This window comes from Microtus oregoni, unplaced genomic scaffold (genome assembly GCF_018167655.1).
Source record: "Microtus oregoni isolate MIOR12 unplaced genomic scaffold, Mior012 000050F_ref0000143, whole genome shotgun sequence".
Classification (NCBI taxonomy): domain Eukaryota; kingdom Metazoa; phylum Chordata; class Mammalia; order Rodentia; family Cricetidae; genus Microtus; species Microtus oregoni.
The window spans coordinates 13464021-13487166 of NW_024543256.1; the positions used below are offsets into that span (position 1 = coordinate 13464021).

The 23146-nt window shown below is 41.0% G+C and overlaps 1 protein-coding gene across 3 annotated transcripts in view; it reads left to right on the forward strand.

The window, feature by feature from the left end:
- The window catches only part of LOC121437281 (E3 ubiquitin-protein ligase RNF128-like), a 105851-nt gene that overhangs the window by 26206 nt on the left and 56499 nt on the right, over window positions 1-23146 (forward strand). For 2 of the 3 annotated variants that reach the window (XM_041637145.1, XM_041637144.1), the window contains exon 1: window positions 17334-17823. The exons of the other annotated variant lie outside the window; for it this stretch is intronic. In XM_041637145.1, the coding sequence (XP_041493079.1) occupies window positions 17349-17823 (475 nt within the window). In that variant the 5' untranslated portion in view covers window positions 17334-17348. Of the gene's footprint in view, window positions 1-17333; window positions 17824-23146 lie in introns of those variants that run through there. 3 annotated transcript variants of the gene reach the window in all.

Consider the following 23146-nt stretch of genomic DNA (forward strand, 5'->3'; position numbering starts at 1 on the left):
ACTCCCACTGAAAGAGGGTTTAAGTTAGTTCACTGGTTAAGCTCATTCTATTAACTAGAAGGAGAGAACCCACTTCCACCAATGGTTTTCCGACCTCCACACATATGCCTTGGCATTCACACATACATACACACATACACAGACAGGCACATGTGCACGCACACACTTAAAATAAATAAATGTAATAAAAATGAGACATTTATAGATTAAAACAGAATAGGTCCTAGGCAGAATAGGTCGTTGGGGGTGTATACATGGGCCCTATGAAAATCTTTGTAGAGTTGGAACATTCTCAACAATATAAGTACATGAAGTCGATTTTCTAAAATAAACCAATTATGATCCAGAATATTATGGAGCTAAGTTGATCATTAGAAGATGTCGTAATACAAAAATTCTGTCTCTGTGTCTGGTATATAAACACAAGCCTCCCTCCACCATGGCTACTGAGTGATTGCAATGTGATTAATATAAATAAATGCTGCCTTTTAGCTTAGTTTATTTATCTAGCTCAAATGATGTCATTGGCTGCCGTATTCAAGAAAGCAGAAGTTTGCAGAGTGGGATTGTTAGCACAGGATCAGTGAGCAAGCTTAAAGAGATCCACAAAGCTACTGGACATTGTGTAAAAACCTTTGTGGGAAACGGGCGATGGTGGCGCACACCTTTAATCCCAGCACTCGGGAGGCAGAGGCAGGCAGATCTCTGTGAGTTTGAGGCCACCCTGGTCTACAGAGCTAGTTCCAGGAAGGCTCTAAAGCCACAGAGAAACCCTGTCTCGAAAAACCAAAAAAAAAAAAAAAAAACAGAAACAAAAACAAAAAACCTATGTGGGATTCATTTACTCTGTGCATAAGTCTCATCAAATGTTCAGAGGTAATTTTGTTCTCAATATAGTTAAGAACAGCCATAGCAGAAGTACAGGTTACCTGTTTGGGTTCTCCTTTCCCCAAGAACAAGGTTAAAACTAGAAACGTAGTAATTTTCATTGTTTTGTATTCGCTCTGTGATAGGAAAGCATTCAAGGTCCTCACCTAAAAATAACGATAGTAATACCTGAAATTAAGTTCAAATAAGATGCTTTGGTGGTAGCATGCACCACCACCTTCATTTTTTGAGAGAATTGCAGATTCCTGTGCAATTTTCAGAAGTAGAGAGGTCCTGTGTCCTTCTCACCTAAGTTCTCCCATGCATAACTCGAATGCAGTGTCCTAAGCAGGGAATTGGCAGTGTCACGATCAATGCACCTTACTTCGATTTCGCTAGTTTTACATGCACTCATTTGGATGGACCATGAAATGTTATCAGATATGGAGGTTCATGTGATCACCAGCACAGACGAGATACAGGGCAATCTCATTGTCACAAGGCTTCCTTGTGTAATACTTTTCTAGCCGCATGTCCTTCTACTTCACAACCACTAACAGTGGGGAAACCGCTTTTGGTGGTGTCTGAGTAAAGGAATTCCATTAGCATGCCCTTATCATTTCAAAGATATATAGAATATGAGAATGGTGGCACACACCTGTAACCCCAACGCTCTGGAGGCTGGGGTGGGAGGATCACTTCTTAAAGGCCACCCTGCCTCACAAATGAAGTTCTATAGACAGAACCATTGTATGTAACCTTTGGGGACCGCCTTTTTGCACTTAAAACAGCTATCTGGAGATTCATCCAGATTGCTGTATATAATTAACAGACCCTTCCTTTTTTCATTGCTGAATGACACTCCATAGTATCATGACTTGCTTTACCATTTTACTTTTTGTAAGATAACTAAGCTGTTTCCAGAATTTGGGGATTGTATAAAAGAAACTGTGGAAATAGGAGGAAAAGACAAGAAACTACAATGGAGGAATACGAACAAAGAACAGTGCTGCACACACATAAAATATGAATAAAATAAGAAATAAAAGTTTATGGATATTTTTGCTAACTTGAGTCATGTATCTGAGATGAAGGTCCAAGACGAAAACTGATGAGTCATAGGTTCGTGTCACGATGAGTTTAATAAGAAAGTCAGACTAACTCTTACACTAGATGCGCCACTTTACACCCCCAACGCAAATGCTGGTGTCTTCCAGTCTCAGCACATCCTCATCATTAATTGTTGTTACTACTTTGTTGTTGTTGTTGTTGTTATTTATTTTGTCTCAAATTAAGGGGTTTAACAATATTTTGTTTTATGTGTATGTGTGGTGTCTGTGTGTATGGATGAGTACCACATGTGAGCAGGAGCCCCATGGAGGTCAGAAGGGAATGTTGGATCCCTTTGAACTAGAGTTAGAGGCACTTGTGAGCTACCATGTGAGTACTGGGGACCATACTTAGGTCTTCGGAGGGAGCAGCAAGAGCGATAACCTGCTGAGTCATCTCTGCAGCCCACATTGTGGTTTTACTTGGCATTTTCCTACTGGCTAACGATATTGGACAGCTTTCCATGTGCTCGTTGGACACCAGCACGTTCTCCGTGGTGAAATACCTCTTTAAGAGTAATCTGAAAAGGCATCCAAAACAGGAATGGATTCTTGGTATGTGAGGGATTTGGGTTATATCTATGGAGAACGTGTTCTTACTAAGGAAAGAAATGCTGTTCAACTAGGATTTCTACACTGAGATGTTGACTCTTACCCCAGTGAAGATGTTTCAATGGAGGACTAAGAAAGCAGAGTTCAGGAACAATGCTCGGTCTTCTGATAGTGCGATGGGAAAGATACCTGAGAACACAGTGAATGCAGAGAACTAACTTTGGGCAGCTGTTGAATTCTCTCCTTCTATAGATACATTTTCTAGCGTGTACCTGTAGGACAGTGAGATATTAGTGGGGGGACTTGTTGCATGCATCTTTGTATCGTCCCCAGAAACTACTGTGGGACTTTGCAGACATTGAAAGCTTTCAAGAAAAGTAGCGAGGATGTAATGAAACAAATGCATCAACATTTTGTTGGGAGTGCAAATGAAAGGGAAGTTGTATGCTGTGGCTCTCTCTACATGCGTATATATACTACATATATTATAAACTATATATACATATGCATATATATGTGTGTGTAGTTTGTCACATTTTTCAAGATTCAGCGCTGTACACTCCCCAGCATAGAGAGGAGACTACCTCAGCTCAGGTAGGATGGCTGAATTCCTTAGATTCAAAACTGTTACCCTCTTCAACAAAAGAGTGCGCATCAATACTCTGTAGTGGCTATCTATTTTTAATGAATTAAGATTACTCCCAAACATGTTATTTAAGGTCAACAAAGCCCTTACCTCCCCTTTTCCCATCTTACCTCCCACAATAACAGTGGTTCTCAGCCTGTGGGTCACAACCCCTTTGTCAAACCTTTAACTCCAAAAATATTTACATTATGATTCATAACAGTAGCAAAATTACAACTGCGACGTAGCAATGATAGAATGTTCTGGCTGGGTCAGCACAACATGAGCAACCGTACTAAAGGGTCGCAGCATTAGGAAGGGTGAGAACCAAAACCGGGGTACTATGCTTTCTCCTGCACTCTAGAGGGAACTCTGGGCTTTTGTTCCTGTTGTACGTTTTACTAAAATCCCCCCTCTTCCCTTGCCGTTTGTGCCTCTGAAAACATTGCCAGCCCCTACAGCCCTGCTCAAATGCTACTTTCTCCACGAAACATGCCTTAATTCCTTGAGTCAGAAGCAAGCATTCCTGCATCTATACTCAAGTAGGACTTTGTACTCCCTCACAGCACTCATCTCTCTGACCATTCTTTTGTTTAAATGCCATGCCAACGCAAAAAACCACAAACCAGTCCCAAATGCAAAAAAAAAAAAGCATTTTGCTAAGTGAAAGAAGTCAGACACACAAAAGACTGAATGATTCCATTTATATGACATTCTAGAAAAGACAAAACTATAGGGAAAGAAAATCGAATAGTGGCTGCCAGTAATTAGGAGTAGGAGGAGGGCTGGACTCTAAAGGCATAGCACAAGGGAATTGGAGGAGTGAAGAAATTGCTTTAGATCTTGATTGTGGTCCCCATTAAGTGTCTGTGTACGTTTGTCAAAAGTTATGAAACTTAAGAGTGTGCTTCATTTTAAGGAAACTATATTTTAACAGCAACAGCGGAAGGCTCAAAGCAATTAAACAGCGAACTAGGCAAAACATCCTTTAGGTGCTGTTATTCATTTCTTTATCTGGCATACATATTCTGATACCTAGAGACACATGGCCTCCTTCTCAAAGAACCATTGTTAGTATTCAGGCATCCGTTCTGGCCCGACCTTGGGGAATATGTCCTCAACTGTAGCCACTAAGAACACTTTCTGTGCATATTCACTATATTCCCCCTTTAAAGGGCCCTGCCCTCCTCCCATCTCTCCCTCTATCTCTGTATGTCTCTCTCTTCCCCTCTCTTCTCTCCTCTCTTCTGCCACTCTTGTGCCCAGAGGCCTATCTCTCCTCTCCCCTCCCTGCTTTTCCCATTTACTCCCCCCCAATAAAAACCCTTCAACTGAATTCTGTTGTATAACAGCTTTCTCTCACACACCGTTTTGTTTTTATTTTTAATTACAACATTGATTCCCTGACCAAGAATCGAACCCAGGCCGCAGCAGTGTGAGTGCTGAATCCCAACTACTAAATCAATGTAGTAATTAAAAAAAAAAAAGCTTGCTTGTTTTTTGCTTGCTCCAGGCAACCTAGCAGGACTTGTAACGAGAAAATTCTGTTGAAGAGAAAGCTAAATGGCCAAAAGTAATATAATTCCACTCTCCTCTCCAGGATACTACTCTGAAGCCAGTATCTATTGCCTCTGCCTTCAAAGTTAAATTTTCCCGTTACATGTCACGGGTATGGTCTCTTGAAAGCGTTGATATAAATTAGCCTGCTTCCTAGAACGTGTGTATTGCAAAGTTTTCATTCTGTCTTGAATCTAACCCAATAAAAGGTCTGCAGTGAGAGGAACAAAGAGCTGTGTCCAAAACACTATGCATGGCCCAAACATGTGGTTGTGGCAGCTCTCTAAATACTTCAGTTGTCATCAAAGAAAATAAGATGTTTAATGATGGTAAACTTAAAGAGACACTTCTTCAAACAAAAACAGCTCCATGCTTTCTATTTCTGCCTTTTTTTCTCTCCCTATGTAAAGCAAACATTGCTGAGCCACTTCACTGCCTCTGGTTAAAAGGCTCCGTGTGGCTCCAGAGTTGATAGCGTACAGAATATTAAGCAGTAGCTGGTTCCTGGGTTTGAATTAATTTGCTGTAAAGATCCTAAAATATTGTGATTCTTCCTATTAGCACTCAAGGCTGCACAGAGATGGTAGTTCAAAACACATACCCGCCCAAATCATCGGGGGAAAGAGGATCTTATGGATGCCAGGGTGAGCTGTGCTTCAGTCCATCTGGGTGTGTTTTCCGTATGATGTTCCTGTTTCTAATTTTCCCTGTTAGTGAAATATAGGAAAGACCCCCGTATTTTACAGGAAAATTCCTAAATTCTACCCTGCCTACTTTGCGGTGAGATCAAAGTTGAAACACTTGTGAGGCCAGATTTCTGCAACCCTTTGGTTGAAAGTTTGCTTGTCCCTTGCCACTTTTCCTGGTACCAGCAGAACTGTAGCATTTGTTTCATTTGGAGACGACAGAACTTAATTACTATGTGACTCGAGAGTGGCACGCTAGTCAATGGCAGTCGTCTGGTCTGTGTTCTTGCACCTGGTCACTTATTGCCAGATACTTGTTTACTCCAGGTTATTGATCAATTTGGAGCCCAGGGCAGCTGCAGCTAATCCTAATGCATATAGTTGGCAGCTGTGAAGTTGTGACTTTGCCCCTTGCAATACGAATTTGCCTTTGCCCACACCCACAGAGACTTTAGCTTCTAAAGGTCAAGTTTTAGCTTCAGTGGGTGATTGTCATCACATGCTGTGCGAACACACAAAGAAAGATGTTAGTTTTTGAAGTTTCTATTTTCCCCCAATATGGCTATGCATTTAAGGTTTTGTTTCATTTTATTTTCACATTTCTTAAAATATTCTTACATGCCTATAATGTCTTTGGACCAGTATAACTCTCAATTATATCCTAAATACATATTCAACTTTCAATATTTCCCCATACCCTCATTCTTTCCCCCTAAACATTATGTGCTTGCTCTCTCTTAATAACCACTGATTCTATGTGTTTATGCTGTTATGACTTATAATTCCATTATGACTGTCTATACGTGCACAGATGTGGGATCATCACTGGAGCGTGCTCCCCTAAAGAAAAATGACTTTTAGAATCTTTCCATGCCATCTTCTATGATGTTCCCTTAGCTTTAGATGTAGGGTTTTGCTGTAGATGTATTGGCTGGGGATAGCCACTCCACAGTCAATTCTTCTCTGCATTTTGACCATTTGTGGACTTCTCTGATAGTCTCTATCTGCTGAAGAAAAAAAATGTTTTTGATGAAAGAGGAGAGCTAAAGTTATCTGGGGGTATTTATAATGCAATTGGGAATTATACTGGTTTAGGAATGTGACAAGAGTAGGTTCTCCATTAGGATTCATGGCCTCCATTGCCACATGTAACTGGTTAGGGTTACAATAACAGGCATGAATCCCCTCTCACAGAGTGGGTCTTAAGTCCAATTAGACGGTTGTTGGTTACCCCCAAGATGTACATCATCATACTCCTCTCTACTTCCATCACTTTGGCTTTTTGGATTTGAATTATTAGTCGGATCATTCAGTAATTGTCCCTTTATGTTGACTGTATTTCAATTACCATAATGACTCCTAGGCTTATTTGTGTAGTTCAAAATGATAGAATCATCTATTTCTTTATTTTAAAGGATGGATAATATTTCATAGTGTGTGTGGGCCCATTTTCTTTATCCAACCATCCACTGATAGCTGCTTCAGTGGTTTCCGTCTTTCACTTATTGTGGGGAGTGCTGCAATGAACATGGGAGTGTAGCCATCCCTTCAACATGTATTTCATGCTCTTTGGCTATATGCCCAGTAGTAAAATTTCTGGAACTTAATGTAGTTCTATTTTTAGGTTTTGGGGGCACTTCCATTCTGCTGTGCATACTGTAGTGCTGATTTACATCCTTCCCAACAGTGTGCATAGGTTCTCTTTCTCAGCAACTTTGCCTACATTTGTCGTTTACCGTTTTCATAGTAGTCAGTCTAACAGGTATGAAATGTAGTTTCTGATTTGCAATTCTCTACTGATTAGAGGTTTTGAGCATTTCCTGTTTGTCTTCTTTTTAAGAAATATCTGTTCACTTTTATTACTGGGTAATTTATTTTCTTGTTGAATTCTCTTCATATTTTGAATATTAGCCCCTGATTCAAGTTATGACTTTCAAATATTTTATTCCACTCTTTATCCCAAGCAAGCTTACTTCAAACCTCATCCCGTTTTTTTGAGACAGTGTCTCACATATCCCAGACTGACCTCGAACTGACTATGTAGCCAAGGATGACTTTGAACTCCTGAACTTCTTGTCACAACCTCCAAAATGTTGAACTTGCAAGTGCAAACTGAGCTTCATCTCTAGCCCTTCCGCTTTGTTCTTTTTGCTAAAAACTGCTTTGATCATTTGAGAGTCTTTGTACTTCCATACAAATGTTAGAGTTGTTCTTTTTATTTTGTTTTTTTTTCTAGTTCTGTGACTAATGGCATTGGAATTTTTATAGGGGAAGCACTAGATTAGATTTGTAGACCAATTTCAGCACTGCAGATATTTTAACTATTAATTTACTCAGAGTGCCTTTCCATTTATGTCTCCTTGTTCTCTCATCCCAGTTTTATATCTTTTGCTGTCAAGATATGCGGCCTCTTTGGCCAAAATCCCTCCTCTTCTACTTCTTCTTGAGGTAATTATAAGTAGGAAAAAGTTCTCAATATCTTTTTTAGAGAGTGTTTTGATAAATCTGATTGTTTTCAGTTGATTTTCTACCCTGTAACCTTACTGAATATGTTTATCATTCCCAACAACTGTTTCCTGGAAGATTTGTGGTTTTATGTATATAACAAGTTGTCAAAAAAAAGAGGCCAATGCAAAAGTTCAAATTAGCTTATAGCTACCCCATAGCTCCTAGAGATCATTGCTACCAAACCATTAATAAGGATTCATTTCCTTTCAATAATATCTGATTACTTTTTTCTGTTTTTTAGAGCCCTGTAAGTTCTCTCACATATAAGAGTTTTTATAATATAACAATTTTCTTGAGTCAAAGAAAAATAGGTCATTTATCATAGAACCTCCTATCATGTTATCATGTTTACTTCTTCCTTCATTACCATTTGAATGGCTTTTGTTTGGTCAGGACTTTTACTGCTATGTTGAGCAGAAGTAATAAGGATGAGTGAGCATCCTTGACTTGTTTCTGATCTTAGAGGACAAGCTTCCAACTTTTCACTACTCAGGGTGAAGTTTACTGAGAGCTTGTTATCTATTGAGTATTGTTTCTAAAGAACGTTTTTGTGGTCCCAGCGATTAAACCCAGGAGCTCTACTTCTCAACCTGGATGCTGATACTTGAATTGCTTTTTTAGAATCATTGGTTTTTGTAGGAAACAGCAAATGTTGTTAAAACTGAAAAGAAATCCAGTTCTGTTTGTAGGTTAAAGGATGTATTTTCCAGGTGCATTTTAAAATTTCTTAACTTGTGCCTAACTTACTGAATTAGTACCAGGTCCATATTTACCTCTCTATATACCCTTCAATGAATATCTCTTCTATTATGTGTCTTACACAGTGACAATACCATAGATAATTGTTTAGTTGTACAGGCATATGCCACACAATGACATTTTGGTCAATGATAGAGCACATGCATGATGGCTGTCCCATAGTTTAAAACAGAGCTGAAAAACCCCTGTCATCTAATGGATGCATAGCTGAAGAAGTAAGAGGAAAAGGAAGTATGGAGGGGGGAAGAAAAAGAAAACCTGATTAAAAAAATAGCAGAAAAATGTTGCAAATATCTTATAACTCCTTTAAAAGTTTGAAAACATATGAACTCAAATGGCTAACAGGCTATATTTATGTATTTATGAATATATATGCATCTACAGATACATATATGCATGCAATAAGAATTAATGACAAAAGAAGCCATGGATTTGAAGGCAACCAATGCAAGAAGGGGTATATGGAAGAGTTTGAAGTTAGGAAAGAGAAGGTAACAATAATGTAATTAGATTATCAAATGTAAAAATGTAAAAGAAACAATTTTTAAAAATAGAAGTGTTTGTGAAGTATTATTCTATTTAAGGCAATTCCATGATTTTTTAAAAAGAATAAACAAAGAAAAAAGTCAACCTGGACATATTTCTGGGATAAAGAATAACATACTCAAGAAAATACATTCTTTCTCCAGGAAGAATGTCAGAAAATCTTGTTATCAGAGAGGTTGACAGTCTTATTCCTGTTACTGCCCTGAAGACTTTTCAGTGGGGCCAGATAGGGAAGTGGGAGATAGGGATTTTGATGACCCTGATCTTCTCTGTAAGCCTAGAATAGTGTGTGCATTTGTGTCTTTATTTCCAACAAAAGGAGTTTTAAAAGTGGAAATAATAATATAATAACAAGTGGAAAGGCATACAAAATGAAGATATATAAAAAGAATACTATCCACAGTGGCAGTATATGCATGACATCTTGGCACTTGGGAGGCTAAGGCAGGGGCTCTGAAGCACATTAGAGAGTAGCCTGGGTTACACAGGGAGTTCCATACCAGGCTCTCCAACATAGCAAAAGTTCATTTCCAAGAAGGAAAGAAGAGAGAGAAACAGAGAGAAGAAAAAAGGAAAGAAGGGCCACGGTAAAATGTGTTTGTGTTTTAATTATTGCAAAAAATTAAAATATGAATGTTAATAAAGAAAAATATGAAACAAACTAAGGATTATTTATTTATTAAACAGTGCATATATATATATATATATATATATATATATATATATATATTTGTTACAAAGCAAAAATGGAGAGCAAAATCTCCCTGTCCTCTTAAAGGCTTCTTTGCTGGTGAGCATTTTCCCAAGAACAAATAGTCTTTTATATGAATGCTCTCCAAATGCTCCTGAGCAAAGTGTCCAGCATCTGGATACCAACAATACAGTCTCTGACTGCATACTGCAGGTTTTCTATCCTGAATTTGTGATCTGCCCTCGGAGTCCTTTAATTTCTCAGAACAGAAGGCTCTTTGGGAGAAATAATGGAGGTGGTAGAACAACACTGGAACCAATCTAGTAGAAGACTAAGTCACTATTGAAGGAAGAAAAATGCTTTTATAAACTTAGTGTAGCCTAAGCATACAGTGTTTATAAAGCCTTTAGTTATGTAAGGTCACATTTTAGGCCTTGATAGTCACTCACTAGGTACTGGCTCACCCAAAGCAACAATCAGACCTGATTTAATTCTTTTAGAATCTTCATTTCTCTAGAAACTTGAAAAGGAATGCTCTGTAGGGCTTCCCAAGTAGTCTCGTCAGATAGCACAGTGAAGAAGAAAGACCACACATCTCCATGCTCCTTTTAGCCCCTTCTCTGCCCGCTCAAACCTTGCCTTGAGCTCTTCTCCACAGTCGGGAAGCAAGGAAACTTTTCAGCAATCTGCGATCCTCTTAACTACCGCCCTAAATTCACTATATGTAATTTGATCCCCTGATGAAAATCAAGCAGAAGCTATTAGCTCATGTTCTCTGTGATATCCTCTAACAAAATATTCTTCCTGTGCAAGTTTTCCTCACCAAGTGTAAAACACTCACTATAAGCGTGTGCTGAGATACCCATTTCTACGCATACATGTGAGGGAGCTTGTACAGCCAAGGAAGTAGACCTTCATAAATAATACGAAGCGTTTCATGATTAGACACATTCTCACAGTCCCCATTGTCTTGGGGTTTCTGGGGCTTCTCAGTGGTACATCAAGACCCTTTGGTGAATTTGTTCTTAGCATCCTATACTGTTACTGGAGATGGCCAAAAAGGATCTGCTCTTTTCACTTTGTAATGGTATCATGGCTATATACACAGAGCGGTAGTGCAGCAGAGGGAAACAGATAGAGAACTGGGAGCCAGGAAAACTCTCATGAGAATTCCAACAGCAAGATACTCCATCATTTTTACAACTCATGGTCCTCATCTGAATTACAATGGGAATTCTATTAGTACTGTCTGTTGTAAAAAAATGTTTTAAAAAGCCTGAGGATATAATTAATTCTTGCAAAGTGCCTGGTACATAGTAGGTTCTCAGTAAATAGAAAGCCTTCTGTGCTTTTGTTTTTTCCCGTGTAGTGATATATAAGGTGGAAAGAGGAAAAAAAATGGAAAGAGTGTGGTTTTATACCTGGACTTGGAGTCAAATTCCAACTCTGCCATTGGTAACCATGGGTGATATCATCGAGTGCCTAGACCTGGACCTATTTCTTCTTTTGTGAAGATACAGTATATTATCCCTATAAAGCTATCTGGACCATAGAAGGTTCTCGTTTAACTATTAACAATGAACAGAAGGAGGCTGTCCTTAGTTTTACGTGCAGCATACAACTATTGCTAAGCCCCTCCCTGAAGTTTTATCCTTTCTTTGGCTTTAGGCCAGTGTGGGCTGAGTCATGCTTGAATTTGCAAGTGATGATATGCTATCTGGAAAGATGAAGTAGCCTTATGTGTTGGCATTTTGTTTCCCTTTGTTCAGCTCTTCTTTCTACACCCCCACCATTTTCATCATCCTACCCATATAGCAGCTGTCAGGCCTCTCTCTGGAGCCTGGACACCACGCATGTTCTCCAGCTGTAGACCTCCACCATCGCTGATATGGAAGACACTAGTTATTCCAGGCTGTGTTTTGTCATTTATTTAATGGTAAGAGGTCAGATGCAATGTCTCATCTTTTTGCAGATGTATTTTAGGCTGCACACTATCGTTCATCTCGACGCCTTTGCAGATAGTCCGTGTGATAGGAAACGTAATCTGCCACATTGGCGCCACACCGTTGCTCCTGCAGGATGCTGTTCTGCTGTATCAGTTCATTATCAGATAGCGCCTGCTCAGGGCTGTTTCATCTGCTGCTGTTGATAGAAACGTTTGGCAGGGTTCATCTTCGTAGGATTTGAACAATACAAAAAGGCTCTTGGCTCTCGACTATTCTTCCCTCCCTCAATGGTGGCAGTGCTTGAAATGCAAATGAGAAACATTCCTTAAACTTTCTTTAGCATAAAAAAAGTTACAGTGTGCATGCCACTCTACCGAGGAATGGATGGTGTGAGTCATTAGCATCTATTAATACTTATAGTCAGAACGGCATTGGAATTCTGCTTCTGTTTAACTGCTTTAGGCCTGCTGCGAATTCTGAGCCTGTTTCCTGCTCTATTAAAAAGAAGGTTGAGATAATAATAGATGGAGATAAGTATGTAAAACACCTGGTAAGTATTCAAAGAACAGTAGTCGAGTAAGTGTTGTTAGCCTTAAAGAAAGTCGCAACCTGAGAGAATATTTTTAGGATTAATCAACTCAATTGTCAGGAATCAGGTGGGGTCTGGTCCAGGGCCATTTGGGAGAGCAAAGGCCCTAGATGAATAGGGATATGGCCAAGGATACTATAGAGACACTGAGGACTCCGAATCCTAAGAAAAGAGTCGGGGAGGGGGAGGTAGAGAATTGAGCTACATTAATGGGAATGGGAACTTTCTAACAGAAAACAGGTAGCCTTCCTCAGCAGGTGATGCTCCGTGAAGGAGTGAGAGCTGATGCCACGAGTACTGAAGCAGAAATGGATGCTAGCATTTCTAGCCAGGCTCCTGACATGGATAATGCTCCTCATCAGCAGCAGACATAACGCTTAGTAGTAGGCAACTGTTGTAGTGTGAAAATATTCCACAGGAAGACATGGGGATAAGGTAGGGACAGTCAGCAAGTTACTCATCATGGAAAGACATTTGACGCAATTAGGTTCAGCAATCTGGTTCTCAGCTTTGAAAGCTTTGAAATTTAACTGGTAGTATAACCAGAGTCTGGGCTCCTGGGGACTGACTCACAGTTAACCAAATTCACAGGAGACCAATATGCAAGTCAGAATGCCAATTGATTAATTTATAATGAGAAGGGTAACTTCCAAATGGACCTGATACTAGTGTTTGCTGATGAGTGCATTATCTCCCTGTAGGCACATTTACAGGAGAAGCTAAATGATAATAAGAAGGTTGCTTGGTGAGTATGGACTCAGAGCAAGGGGATGCTTAATGGTTCACGTCATCAAGCCGTGGTAGCCTGATGTCTCCATTTCATAAGAAATCTGATGACAGTAGCCTCCTAACTAGTCTGTTACCAGTCTTGTCTTCATAACAATCGGGGTGAATTTTTAAACTAAGATCTGTTATATTATTCTTATGTTCCACTAGCTTCAATATAAATCCACAACTTAGGGGATGGCTTACAGGGTTCAATGGTTAAGAGCACTGGCTGCTCTTTCAGAGGACCTGGGTTCAATTCCCAGCACCCTTGTGGCAGCTCACAACTACCTGTAACTCCAGTTCCAAAGGATCTAAGACCATTTTCTAACCTTCATTAGCACCAGGCTATGATACACATACATACATGCAGGCAAAACAAACATTCACATTAAAAAAATTAAAATTTACAATTTAAACTCATTAATTACAAAAAGTATAAAAAATACACAGACAAGAAAAATAATTTAACACCTATATGCCCACAATTTAGCAACAGTTTGTCAAATTTGCTTCGTGTGAGTTCATAGGGGATATGCAAGCTGATTCTGCACATTTCAAACTTTTCATGTCCCACACACTTGACTAATTTCACTTTCCTTATCTCGCCTTTTGTAGTAAAGTGTGTCTTCCCGGGAGCGGGGCATGGCTCATCCCGGGAGCGGGGCATGGCATCTCTCTCAGGCATCTGCTCCCAAGAGGAGAGATGTCGAGACTCTGACCTCACTTCCTCTTCCTCCCAGCATTTTGTTCTGTTTACTCCTCCCACCTATCCTCTAACCAATAAAACGGGCCAAGGCAGTTCCTTTATTAGCCAGTGACCTTCCTCCATCAGCCTTTGGTAGCTTATATCTGAATGTTAGTCCCCTGATTATTCTCTGCTATTCTCATATACGGATACTTGTGCCTGAATGTCATCTTCACCCTCTTTGTTTAAGGAACACCTAAGCTTTACTAGATTATACTGTTCATTATTACATATGATTATTATCTGCCTATCTCTCCGACTCGCCTACTAAATAAACCCTGACGCTATTTAGAGCAAGAATGTTCCCTTTATGCCTCTGCCTTCTCAGTTTCTTACATTTAGTAAGTGTTCAGTAATAAGAAAAGCCAATGACCTAGTACACCCTTCTACCTGGTTATATTACACACAGTTTGAAATTAACACATCTAAAGGGAACTTCTCTTTCTTATCAACTGTTCACAGTTTAAGGCGGCTTCCTGTACTGCCTGACTGGATGCATCCAGTCTTTGGAAAGGAAGACTATTCCTCCCCTCTGTTCCATCCCTCAAAATGAGTGCCATGGATTTGGCCTTCACAGTGAATCCCCATTCTGCCCACATCTCTTGTCTACTGTCCAGGCTACCTTCATTTCCCACTTGGAGTACTGCCAAAAATCTACCTCAGCTCCCTGATACTACTCTCGTTCCTTTCAAACTGTTATCTACAGAGAAGCCATAATGATCTCTAAATTGCAAATCTGATATTACTCTCTGTTTAAATCCTGATTATATTACTTTTTTGGATCAAATCCAGACACTCCCTAGCTTTACTCCAAATACTCTGAAGGTCTGGCCTTCAATTTTATCTTTTTTTTATTACTTACTTTTTTCAGTGTTGGGGATGGACCCAGAACATCCCTTATGTTAGTCAAGTTTCCTACCACTGAATTTCATTCTCAGACTTCTAATTTTCTCTCGTATGACCTTCTGTTTAACGCTCTAGGTTTCAACCATTTTGCACTTAGAAGGCCTGTTGTAAGTGCCGGTTTCCAGCACTTCTATTTCAGGTCAATGTGCCTTCTCTTGTGTTGGTCTTTGCCTAGAAAGACTCATTAATTCTCTTGAGCTCAGCACAGTTATATACTTTCCCTGATTTCCTAGTCTAGGTTAGGGAGCTTTTCTCTATTACCCACTATTGGCCTGTGTAGACCTTTATTATAGAGACAGTACCATAGGCATATGTTACTGAGCATATAATGATTGCTTATTACTCTTCAAAGTTAATTTCATGAGCTTTTTAAAATATTTTATTAGACTTAAATTGAATTCATAGCACATAATAGATGTGAGATAAATATTTAAATACTAATAAATGGAAAATATGAATTAACATCTCTCCATATTTAGTTTTGTAGATACTTTACAAATATCACCTTTCTTTTGAACACATTCTCTTCAAAGAACAATGAGGTTGATTTTCATTCAAGTAATATTGCTTAATTATATTTTGAGTGTTCTTTATTAACAAACTCAGATAATTTCTGGAATTATACTGTTTCATATAAATGATACTATTCTGCTTTTTGTTTGGCTATTTTAAATCTCAAAGATTAGTAGCATTGCTATCTGGGGGAGTATTTTTCTATGGTTCCCATACGTACTCCAAGCAGCTCCTACGGTTCCTTTTAACACTCAAGGTTCATGTTACCCAGAATACTCACTTGCATTTGAGATGGTGTTCAATAGAAGGTGCCAATTTTCCTCTAGGTTTCTCTGAGGCCCTGAGGATATCAAGAAGAGAATAAAGCCATGCTTAACCTTGGCAAATACTATAACTTAAAATGCTGGGCCGCAGATTTGGAGAAGAGAGGGTTTAGGAGTGATATGCTAGAAATTAGACTGAACGAAGAAGCCTGAACTCGTAAACATTATTGTCTCTGATTATTATTGCAAGGCAACAACCTCAATATTATAGAGATCTTGGGCCCCTAAACTTGTCCAGTAATAATATTTAACATACTTTTCATGCTCTGCTAAGCAGGGTCCTAACTGATCTATAGGAAGACTTTCAATCATTTGAACAATTCCATGAGACCATCACTATTATTCCCATTACAACTTATGGAGAAATTGAGACATAGAGAAGGAAATTCCAGAGGTTCAAAGTTATTAAGAAGATGGGCCTGGTAGCACACGTCTACTGTAATGTCAACTAGGCAAGAGGACTGCCCCAGCTTTGAATCTGGCCTGCTCTAATTAGTCCTAGGCTGATCAGGGCTACATAGAGAGACACTATCATAATATCAAAACCATTAATTCTGAACTGCCTGTCACCAGGTATATTAATTCAGCTTATTACCACGCACAATTTTTGAGAATCCACCCATAAGTGTAGTCATTGATAGTGTTGATAGAAATGTATGCTGAAACAGGAATAAATCATATCCAGAGAATTGTCCAGGTGGGTGAGCCTCATTCTGCTTGCTGTCAAGAGAAGAAATGTAATCCAGTTAAGATCACAAATTATGCTGGAGTATCAGTTAGGTCAAACCTGCTTTGTGGAAGGTGAAAAAAAGGGCTTGACTTGGAGCTGTGTGAAGACAGAGGTTCTGTTTTGACTATCCAGACTGTTTGCTAGTGGCATCTGGTGCAGTGTGTTAGCCTGGGGTAATTGTGGGAAAGGCACTCTCACCCAGAATAGTGCTTGCTGAGATCAGGTAAAGAGAAATGTACCATTTGTGGCCACTAAGAAAATAATTAAATAAAGGGAGTAATGAGGACTCCTTTTGCTTGTCCTTCCTGTAGAAACCAAGAAACAGCTAAGCCCAGCACTATCCAACTATTCAGAACTCGCACCCTTTGGACCTGCAGCTTTTCAGAAGTACTTTCCCATTCTCCTACCTAATAGCCCAAACTCCCCTTCAGGCGACTGAGAGGGAACAAGGCATTCCTGCCTTTCAAAGGGGACTCTTCTCCGAATCAGAACTGAAAGCTCATAATTGGCGCATTCTCAAGCTTCTTGCCATCACATTCTTTCCAAAGACGACCCGACACACCTGACTGCCCAACCTCTGAGTCTCTCGCATAACGCTTTCCCACCCTGTGACCCTTTTAAGAGGCGGATCCCGCAGTGTCCTTTCCTCTCGCTCTTTCTCTCCCTCGCTCTCCCAGCCACCTCTACCCCCAGCCGGCTGGGCGGAGCTTCGCGCTAGCGTCCCAGAGCCCAACGCTTGCTCGGCAGTCGTGAGCCAGCATCTCTAGCGCTTTGAGGCAGGGAGCTGCGTCTGCAGTAGCCCGGCCGCCACTGCTGCGTGCCCGCCGGCAGCAGGCGACCTCCCTGGCCGCGGACCGGCTGCTGGCCACAGGCTCCCCACCGGACTCGCACCTAGCCCTGGGTCAGGGTCTCCCGCTGAGCGCGCACTATGGGGACCCAGGTCGACAGCCTCAGCGGAGGTTGCCGAGCTGCCAGGCTGCTGGCTTGGGGCTTCCTTCTGGCTCTGAGTCCGCACGCACCCGGTTCCCGGGGTGCCGAAGCTGTGTGGATGGCGTACCTCAACGTGTCCTGGCGGGTTCCGCACACCGGAGTGAACCGCACGGTGTGGGAGCTGAGTGAGGAGGGCGTGTATGGCCAGGACTCGCCGCTGGAGCCCGTCTCCGGGGTCCTGGTACCGCCCGACGGGCCCGGGGCGCTCAATGCCTGTAACCCGCACACCAATTTCACCGTGCCCACGGTTTGGGGAAGTATGGCGCAAGTGTCTTGGTTGGCCCTCATCCAACGCGGCGGAGCTTGCACCTTCGCGGACAAGATCCATCTGGCTTCGGAGAGAGGGGCTTCTGGAGCTGTCATCTTTAACTTCCCTGGGACCCGCAATGAGGTCATCCCCATGTCTCACCCTGGTGAGTGCAGCTACTAATTTGCACCTCTTCAAACCTCTTCCTTTGACCAGTTTCCCCAGTTTGCCTCACTGCTCCCCTTGCCTCCCCTAATCCCCTTGTGGGAAAGAAAGCGGCTGCCCTTTTTTGCCCCTACTTAGTAGAGCAGGGTCCTCCCAAGATTCGCCAGGTGTGGGGGTTGGGTGCAAAAAATTCCTTTAGAATTTAATTTGCCTCTGGTGGAAAAGGGTAAGACAAACGGGAGGGGGGGAGGGGACGACACTGAGGCTGGCACAGCTGGGGCTTTTGCGTCTTTTCCTGGTGTTTCACGAGGGTGCTTTGCCTAGGATTAAGGGTGTGGGAGGAGTGGACATTGGCTTTTAAACTATGAGGACAGAACATCGCCTGGGAATCTCTTTGCAGTATAAAAACGGATTTTTTTTCCTGTCTCGGGTTTCTCTTCACGTTTCCTATGTATCAAGTACGAGATTATGTTACAGTACTGGGTTAACCTCATTGCAATTTTTGTGGAAACTTTAGCTTTGGAGTTCTCTGCCCAGCGGTCTTGGATCCTGAGCACTTCTTATTATCAGTGCTTTTGTTTGCCTTTTGACAAATCTGATTTAGGTTCTTGAGTTCCAAAGCAGGTGATTAGTGTTACTGAAAAAATAAAGGCCCAGACTTTGTCAAAGTAGTCCAGGTACTTCTGAAATGTGTGGGCATGGCGGGGGTGACTATTTTACCCCCTTCTAGAAACCCCCTTTTGTGATTTGTGATCCCTGGGCCCCGAAGGACAAAGAAAAAAAGAGCCAGGGTGAAAAAAAAGAAAGAAAAGACAAGTAAGAGTGTTTCCTGGCTGTTAAGAGCTGGGCCTAAAGTCAGACCTTGACTCAAATTTCTGCTCCAGCTCTTACTAGTCCTGTGACCTTGGGCAACTTATCTTAACTCGAGTCTCCGTTCCCTCAGTCAAACCAGGCACAATGACAGGAAGCCAATCATCCACGTTTGCCTCTAGGGTAAAATGAAATCGAACCTTCAAGCATCTAGGACAGTGCTACCAAAGGTCAGCAGATAGGGAGAATTCTTTGTGAGTTCCTGAAGAAAGGAATTTAGTTATTCAACTGCATGAGAATTTGCGTTTTGCTTATGATAGTACCACTGGCCCTGGCTGGAGAGCACTTGCGTGGAGTGGAGGTGGTGTAGAATTGGAAAGAGCACTGGACCGGAACTCAGGCATTCTGAGTTCCTTTAAGCCCCTTTGCTTGGCTCAGCTTTGTGACCTTGTGCAAGTTATGCTTGGAATGGTAGTGTAGGTATAGGGGGTGGGCCCCGAGCTGGCAGAGTGTGCCGAGATACAGCGGAGACGAGAGAACACTATGGTCTGGATCAGCTCTGAAATGCTGCAGTTCTTAGATTTAGTATATTGATTAAGAGAGCAAACTGCATCCTTTCTAGATGATGATACATTGATTAGAATGCAATTGCCTTTTAAAGGCTACTAAAGTTGAATAATGAAGCTTAGGAAAATTTAAAAGTCTTTATTTGGCTATCTGATTTTACAAGGATTTGACTTAGTCTTCTCCAAATGAGATTCATTTGCATGAGTGATTTCCAGTTGAATAATATGTTTTATTTTAAAGGCTTCCTTGTTAAACTACTTAACTCCTGTTAAGGATATTTATCTGGGAGTTTTAGGAGACAAATTACCTTTTATTGAGCTCCTACTATGTGCTAGACTATCGACATAGGCATTATTATTTATTGACAGGCCCCATGGTGTAGGAGGAAAAACAGATTGTAATCAAGATTGGCAATCCAATTATGGATTTAACACACAAAAGCTTTGTGACCTTGGACAGATAATTTAACCTTACCGAGTCTTGATTTCCCCATCTATAAAATGGAGGTGATATTTCTGGAGATGCTTGCTAAGGATAATAGATAAGCCAGGTAGCAGATGAGGAAGAGCCATAAATGTTAGTTGTATAATAGATTAGTGATAAGAGGAAGCAAAGAGTGAATGCACAAATGTATGATTATTCAGTTACCAATGTGAAGACATTGATAGCCTAAAAATCTGATTAGGTCTATTATGCTTCAGGAACTCAAATAGGAATAATGAAAGTTACAAGTGTAAGGTAAGATTCGGATACTTTGGAAGGTTTTTATTTCCCAGATCGATGGGAGAACAGATACCCCTGTTATGCTAACTACCCTGACTATCCAAAAAGCTTTTGAGGCATAAAATGACATCTCTCTCTTAAACTTCTAGAGAAACTACTTTGCAGCACAGGGAGAAGCCACTGTGCTCAGATTTGCTCGTGACTATTCGGAGAGTACTACGCTATTTGCCCTTCTCTCTCCTGAGAACAAATCTAGGGCTTTCTTTTAAACATCTGGCTTAAAAAAACGGCTTGTATCCTAGTGGGGGATAGGTAGGACTGAGTTTTAAGTCCTTGTGGATTGCACAGGGGGCACCAAAAGTGGAAAAGCCATGGCTGTCTCCTTTGTTTACAAACTCTGTCTTCACAGACTCTCCCGGGGGCCACACCGGAATTATTTGCCCTTTGAATTTGTACAGAATTTCTATGCTCTCCCCTGTCATAACCATAAAATGTTAAACATGCATTGCTTCAAGGAACTGAATGAAATAAGTGCTTTAAAACCAGGGCTTTTGTTTTTGTTTTCTTGTTTTTTTAGAGGCAAGATCTCACTGTAGAAGCCCAGAGTGGCTTGCTACACACCCTGTAACCCAATGAGCTCAGGCAGGTGTTGAAAACTCCTGATCCTACTGCTTCAGCCACCCAAGTGCTGGGATTAAAGGCCAGTGCCATTTATTTATTTATTTACTCCACTCATTCATTTGTGAATTCCTTCGTTCATTCATTTTGAGAAAAATTTTACAATATATGAGCAATCAATTAAGAAAATGAAGCTATTTTTAAATAGATTTCAAAATTTCATAAAAAGGTGATCTACTATTAGCTGGGCATGGTGGTACAGGCCTTTCATCCCAGAGGTCTTTGGATCTCTGATCTCTGAGTTCAAGGCCAGTCAGGGCTGTGTACAGAAAACTTGCCTCGAAAAACAAACAAACAAACAAATGAACAAACCCACCATAGGTCTGCTATCAACCCGTGCAATTTATGTTTGTATTCTATTTTGGTTACAAACTATAGAGAAAACCCCCCCGCTCATCCAGATACCATCATTGCAAAGGCTACATGTGAAGTGATAGCTTGTTGCGGAATGCCTGCGTATATACTTCAATTAAATCGATCCAGAAACCTAGATAAAAATTCTGAGGAGAATTTGATAGCAAAGTTTAATTATTCAGAGTCACTTCAAATATGAAAATCAGATGAGAGGCAGCCAAAATGTAGAGTAAGCCCTGAAGCCATCTAAAATGTAGATGGATTTTTCACGCTGAAGAATGAGAAGCATGCTTTCTCTATGGCACGGCTTACTGTTCTTTCACAGATCAAGCAGATGGGCCTAAGCCTTGCCTGCTGTCTAATTGAGCACAGCCTACGGGTTGAAGTGATCTGTGTACTTGCTTGTACAATTTTCCTTGCGTCAATATGGGCAGGCATGGATTTATTGAAGGGCCCGTGCAGAGCTACACGTAACCTTCATAGTCTGGGACACGTTTACAGGGACTTAAAACATATGCAAGGAGGTGACAGGAGAAGCGTTGTTCCTGAAGGCTTTATTTAAAAAAGAAAATAATGAACTAAACAGTGTAAGTTAATGATTCGGTGCTCTTTGATCAAACAGTTTGGTATAGAAAGGTTGCTTGTATGCTTTGTTGAATGAGAACGTAGTGCAGTAGTTAAGAGGATGGGCGCCTGCCCCTTGCTATTTCTAATCTCTAGGGCAGTTATTTTAATTCTTAATTCTCTCTTCTATATGATAGAGATAAAGCATTTTTAAAAACCCCCTTAGGTTGCTAGGATTGAATGAGATAGTGCCAATGGCATGTCTTTTTTCATCCCAGTAGGCTAGTTAAATGCATTTTATAAAACAAAACTTGAGTCCTATGTTTAGAAAGCGAAATTTGAAAATGAGCCGCCTTCAGTACTTCAAAGTCCACATAACTCAAAATCTTAACTTAAACCCTCTAGGCATAGAGTAGATCAGGCACAATTTTTTTTTCACAAGGAAAAACTTTTGATCTTCCAAGCTTTGACATTCTTTTCTTTAATAGCTTCTTCTCAGTTAAGCTACCAATCTTTTCTCCCCCCCCCCCATCTAAAAAGCACTTTGAAATACTGTTTGTTTGTTTGAGCTGTCTCACTCAGTAGACCAGGCCTGCTTCAAACTCCCAGAGATCCACCTGCCTCTGCCTGCCTAATGCTGGGATTAAAGGTGTGTGCCACCACATCTGGCCCTGAAATGCTGTGTGTTACTGAATTATTACGGTCCCAATTCCTGCTTGACTCTTTCTTTTTTCTTTTCCTCTAGAATAGCAACTTTCCCAGTCGAATAAGCTGGTTGAAGGATTGGGTGGTGGTGATTTGCCAGTGTGCAATAACACTGCCATTTCCAGATGTGGTCTGCATGTCTCTGCGGTACTATATTAGACACTGGGCTCTTGGCTCGAACTTCTCCGGTCTCTTGCTTCCCTGTTTTATGAGCTCATTCACCTACTACTCTTTTCCATTGCACTGTGCGCTTCGCAGCTCCCCCCTCTTTTATAAACAGCTGTGGCAGCAAGCTGATGCTCTCTCTTTAAATACTGCCCCACCATCCCCTTCTGTCTTGTGATAGATAATTAATACCCTGCATTCAGTTCCCACGGCTTCTCCGGAAGCAGCAGTCAGCTTCCTGATTGGTGTCCTTGCCTCCAGTCATTTTCTTCCTGCACACACTTCTTCCGTGTTGCCACCAGGGCCTGGATCACATACCTGCCGTTGCTTATACACTTTACAACTCGCTGCTCAGCCCAGCGTCCACAACTGAATGAACTGGTCCCAGAGGACTTTGAAAGCTTTAGATTCCTCTTCTCTCATTGACGTCAAAAAGTACTCTCTCCTTTCCTAGCATCATTTGTTTAAATGGCCATTTTCAATGATTTTTAAGTTTTTGTGGGTGTGTGGTGTGCATGCCTTAGAATACACGTGAAAGTCAGAGGACAACCTTCAGGAGTCAATTCTGTTCTTTGCCCTGGGGCCTGGGCATCCAACTCCACTCATCAGGCCCCGCAGCCAACTCTTTAACAGAGTCAAGAGCACTTCTGCTATTCTTTCCAACTCTGCGGGTCAGAAACCCACCTGCACAAATGCTTGCTTTATTTGTAAAATCCTTTTTTTTTCTTTAAAAACGGTTTTGCTTGCTTACTTATTTG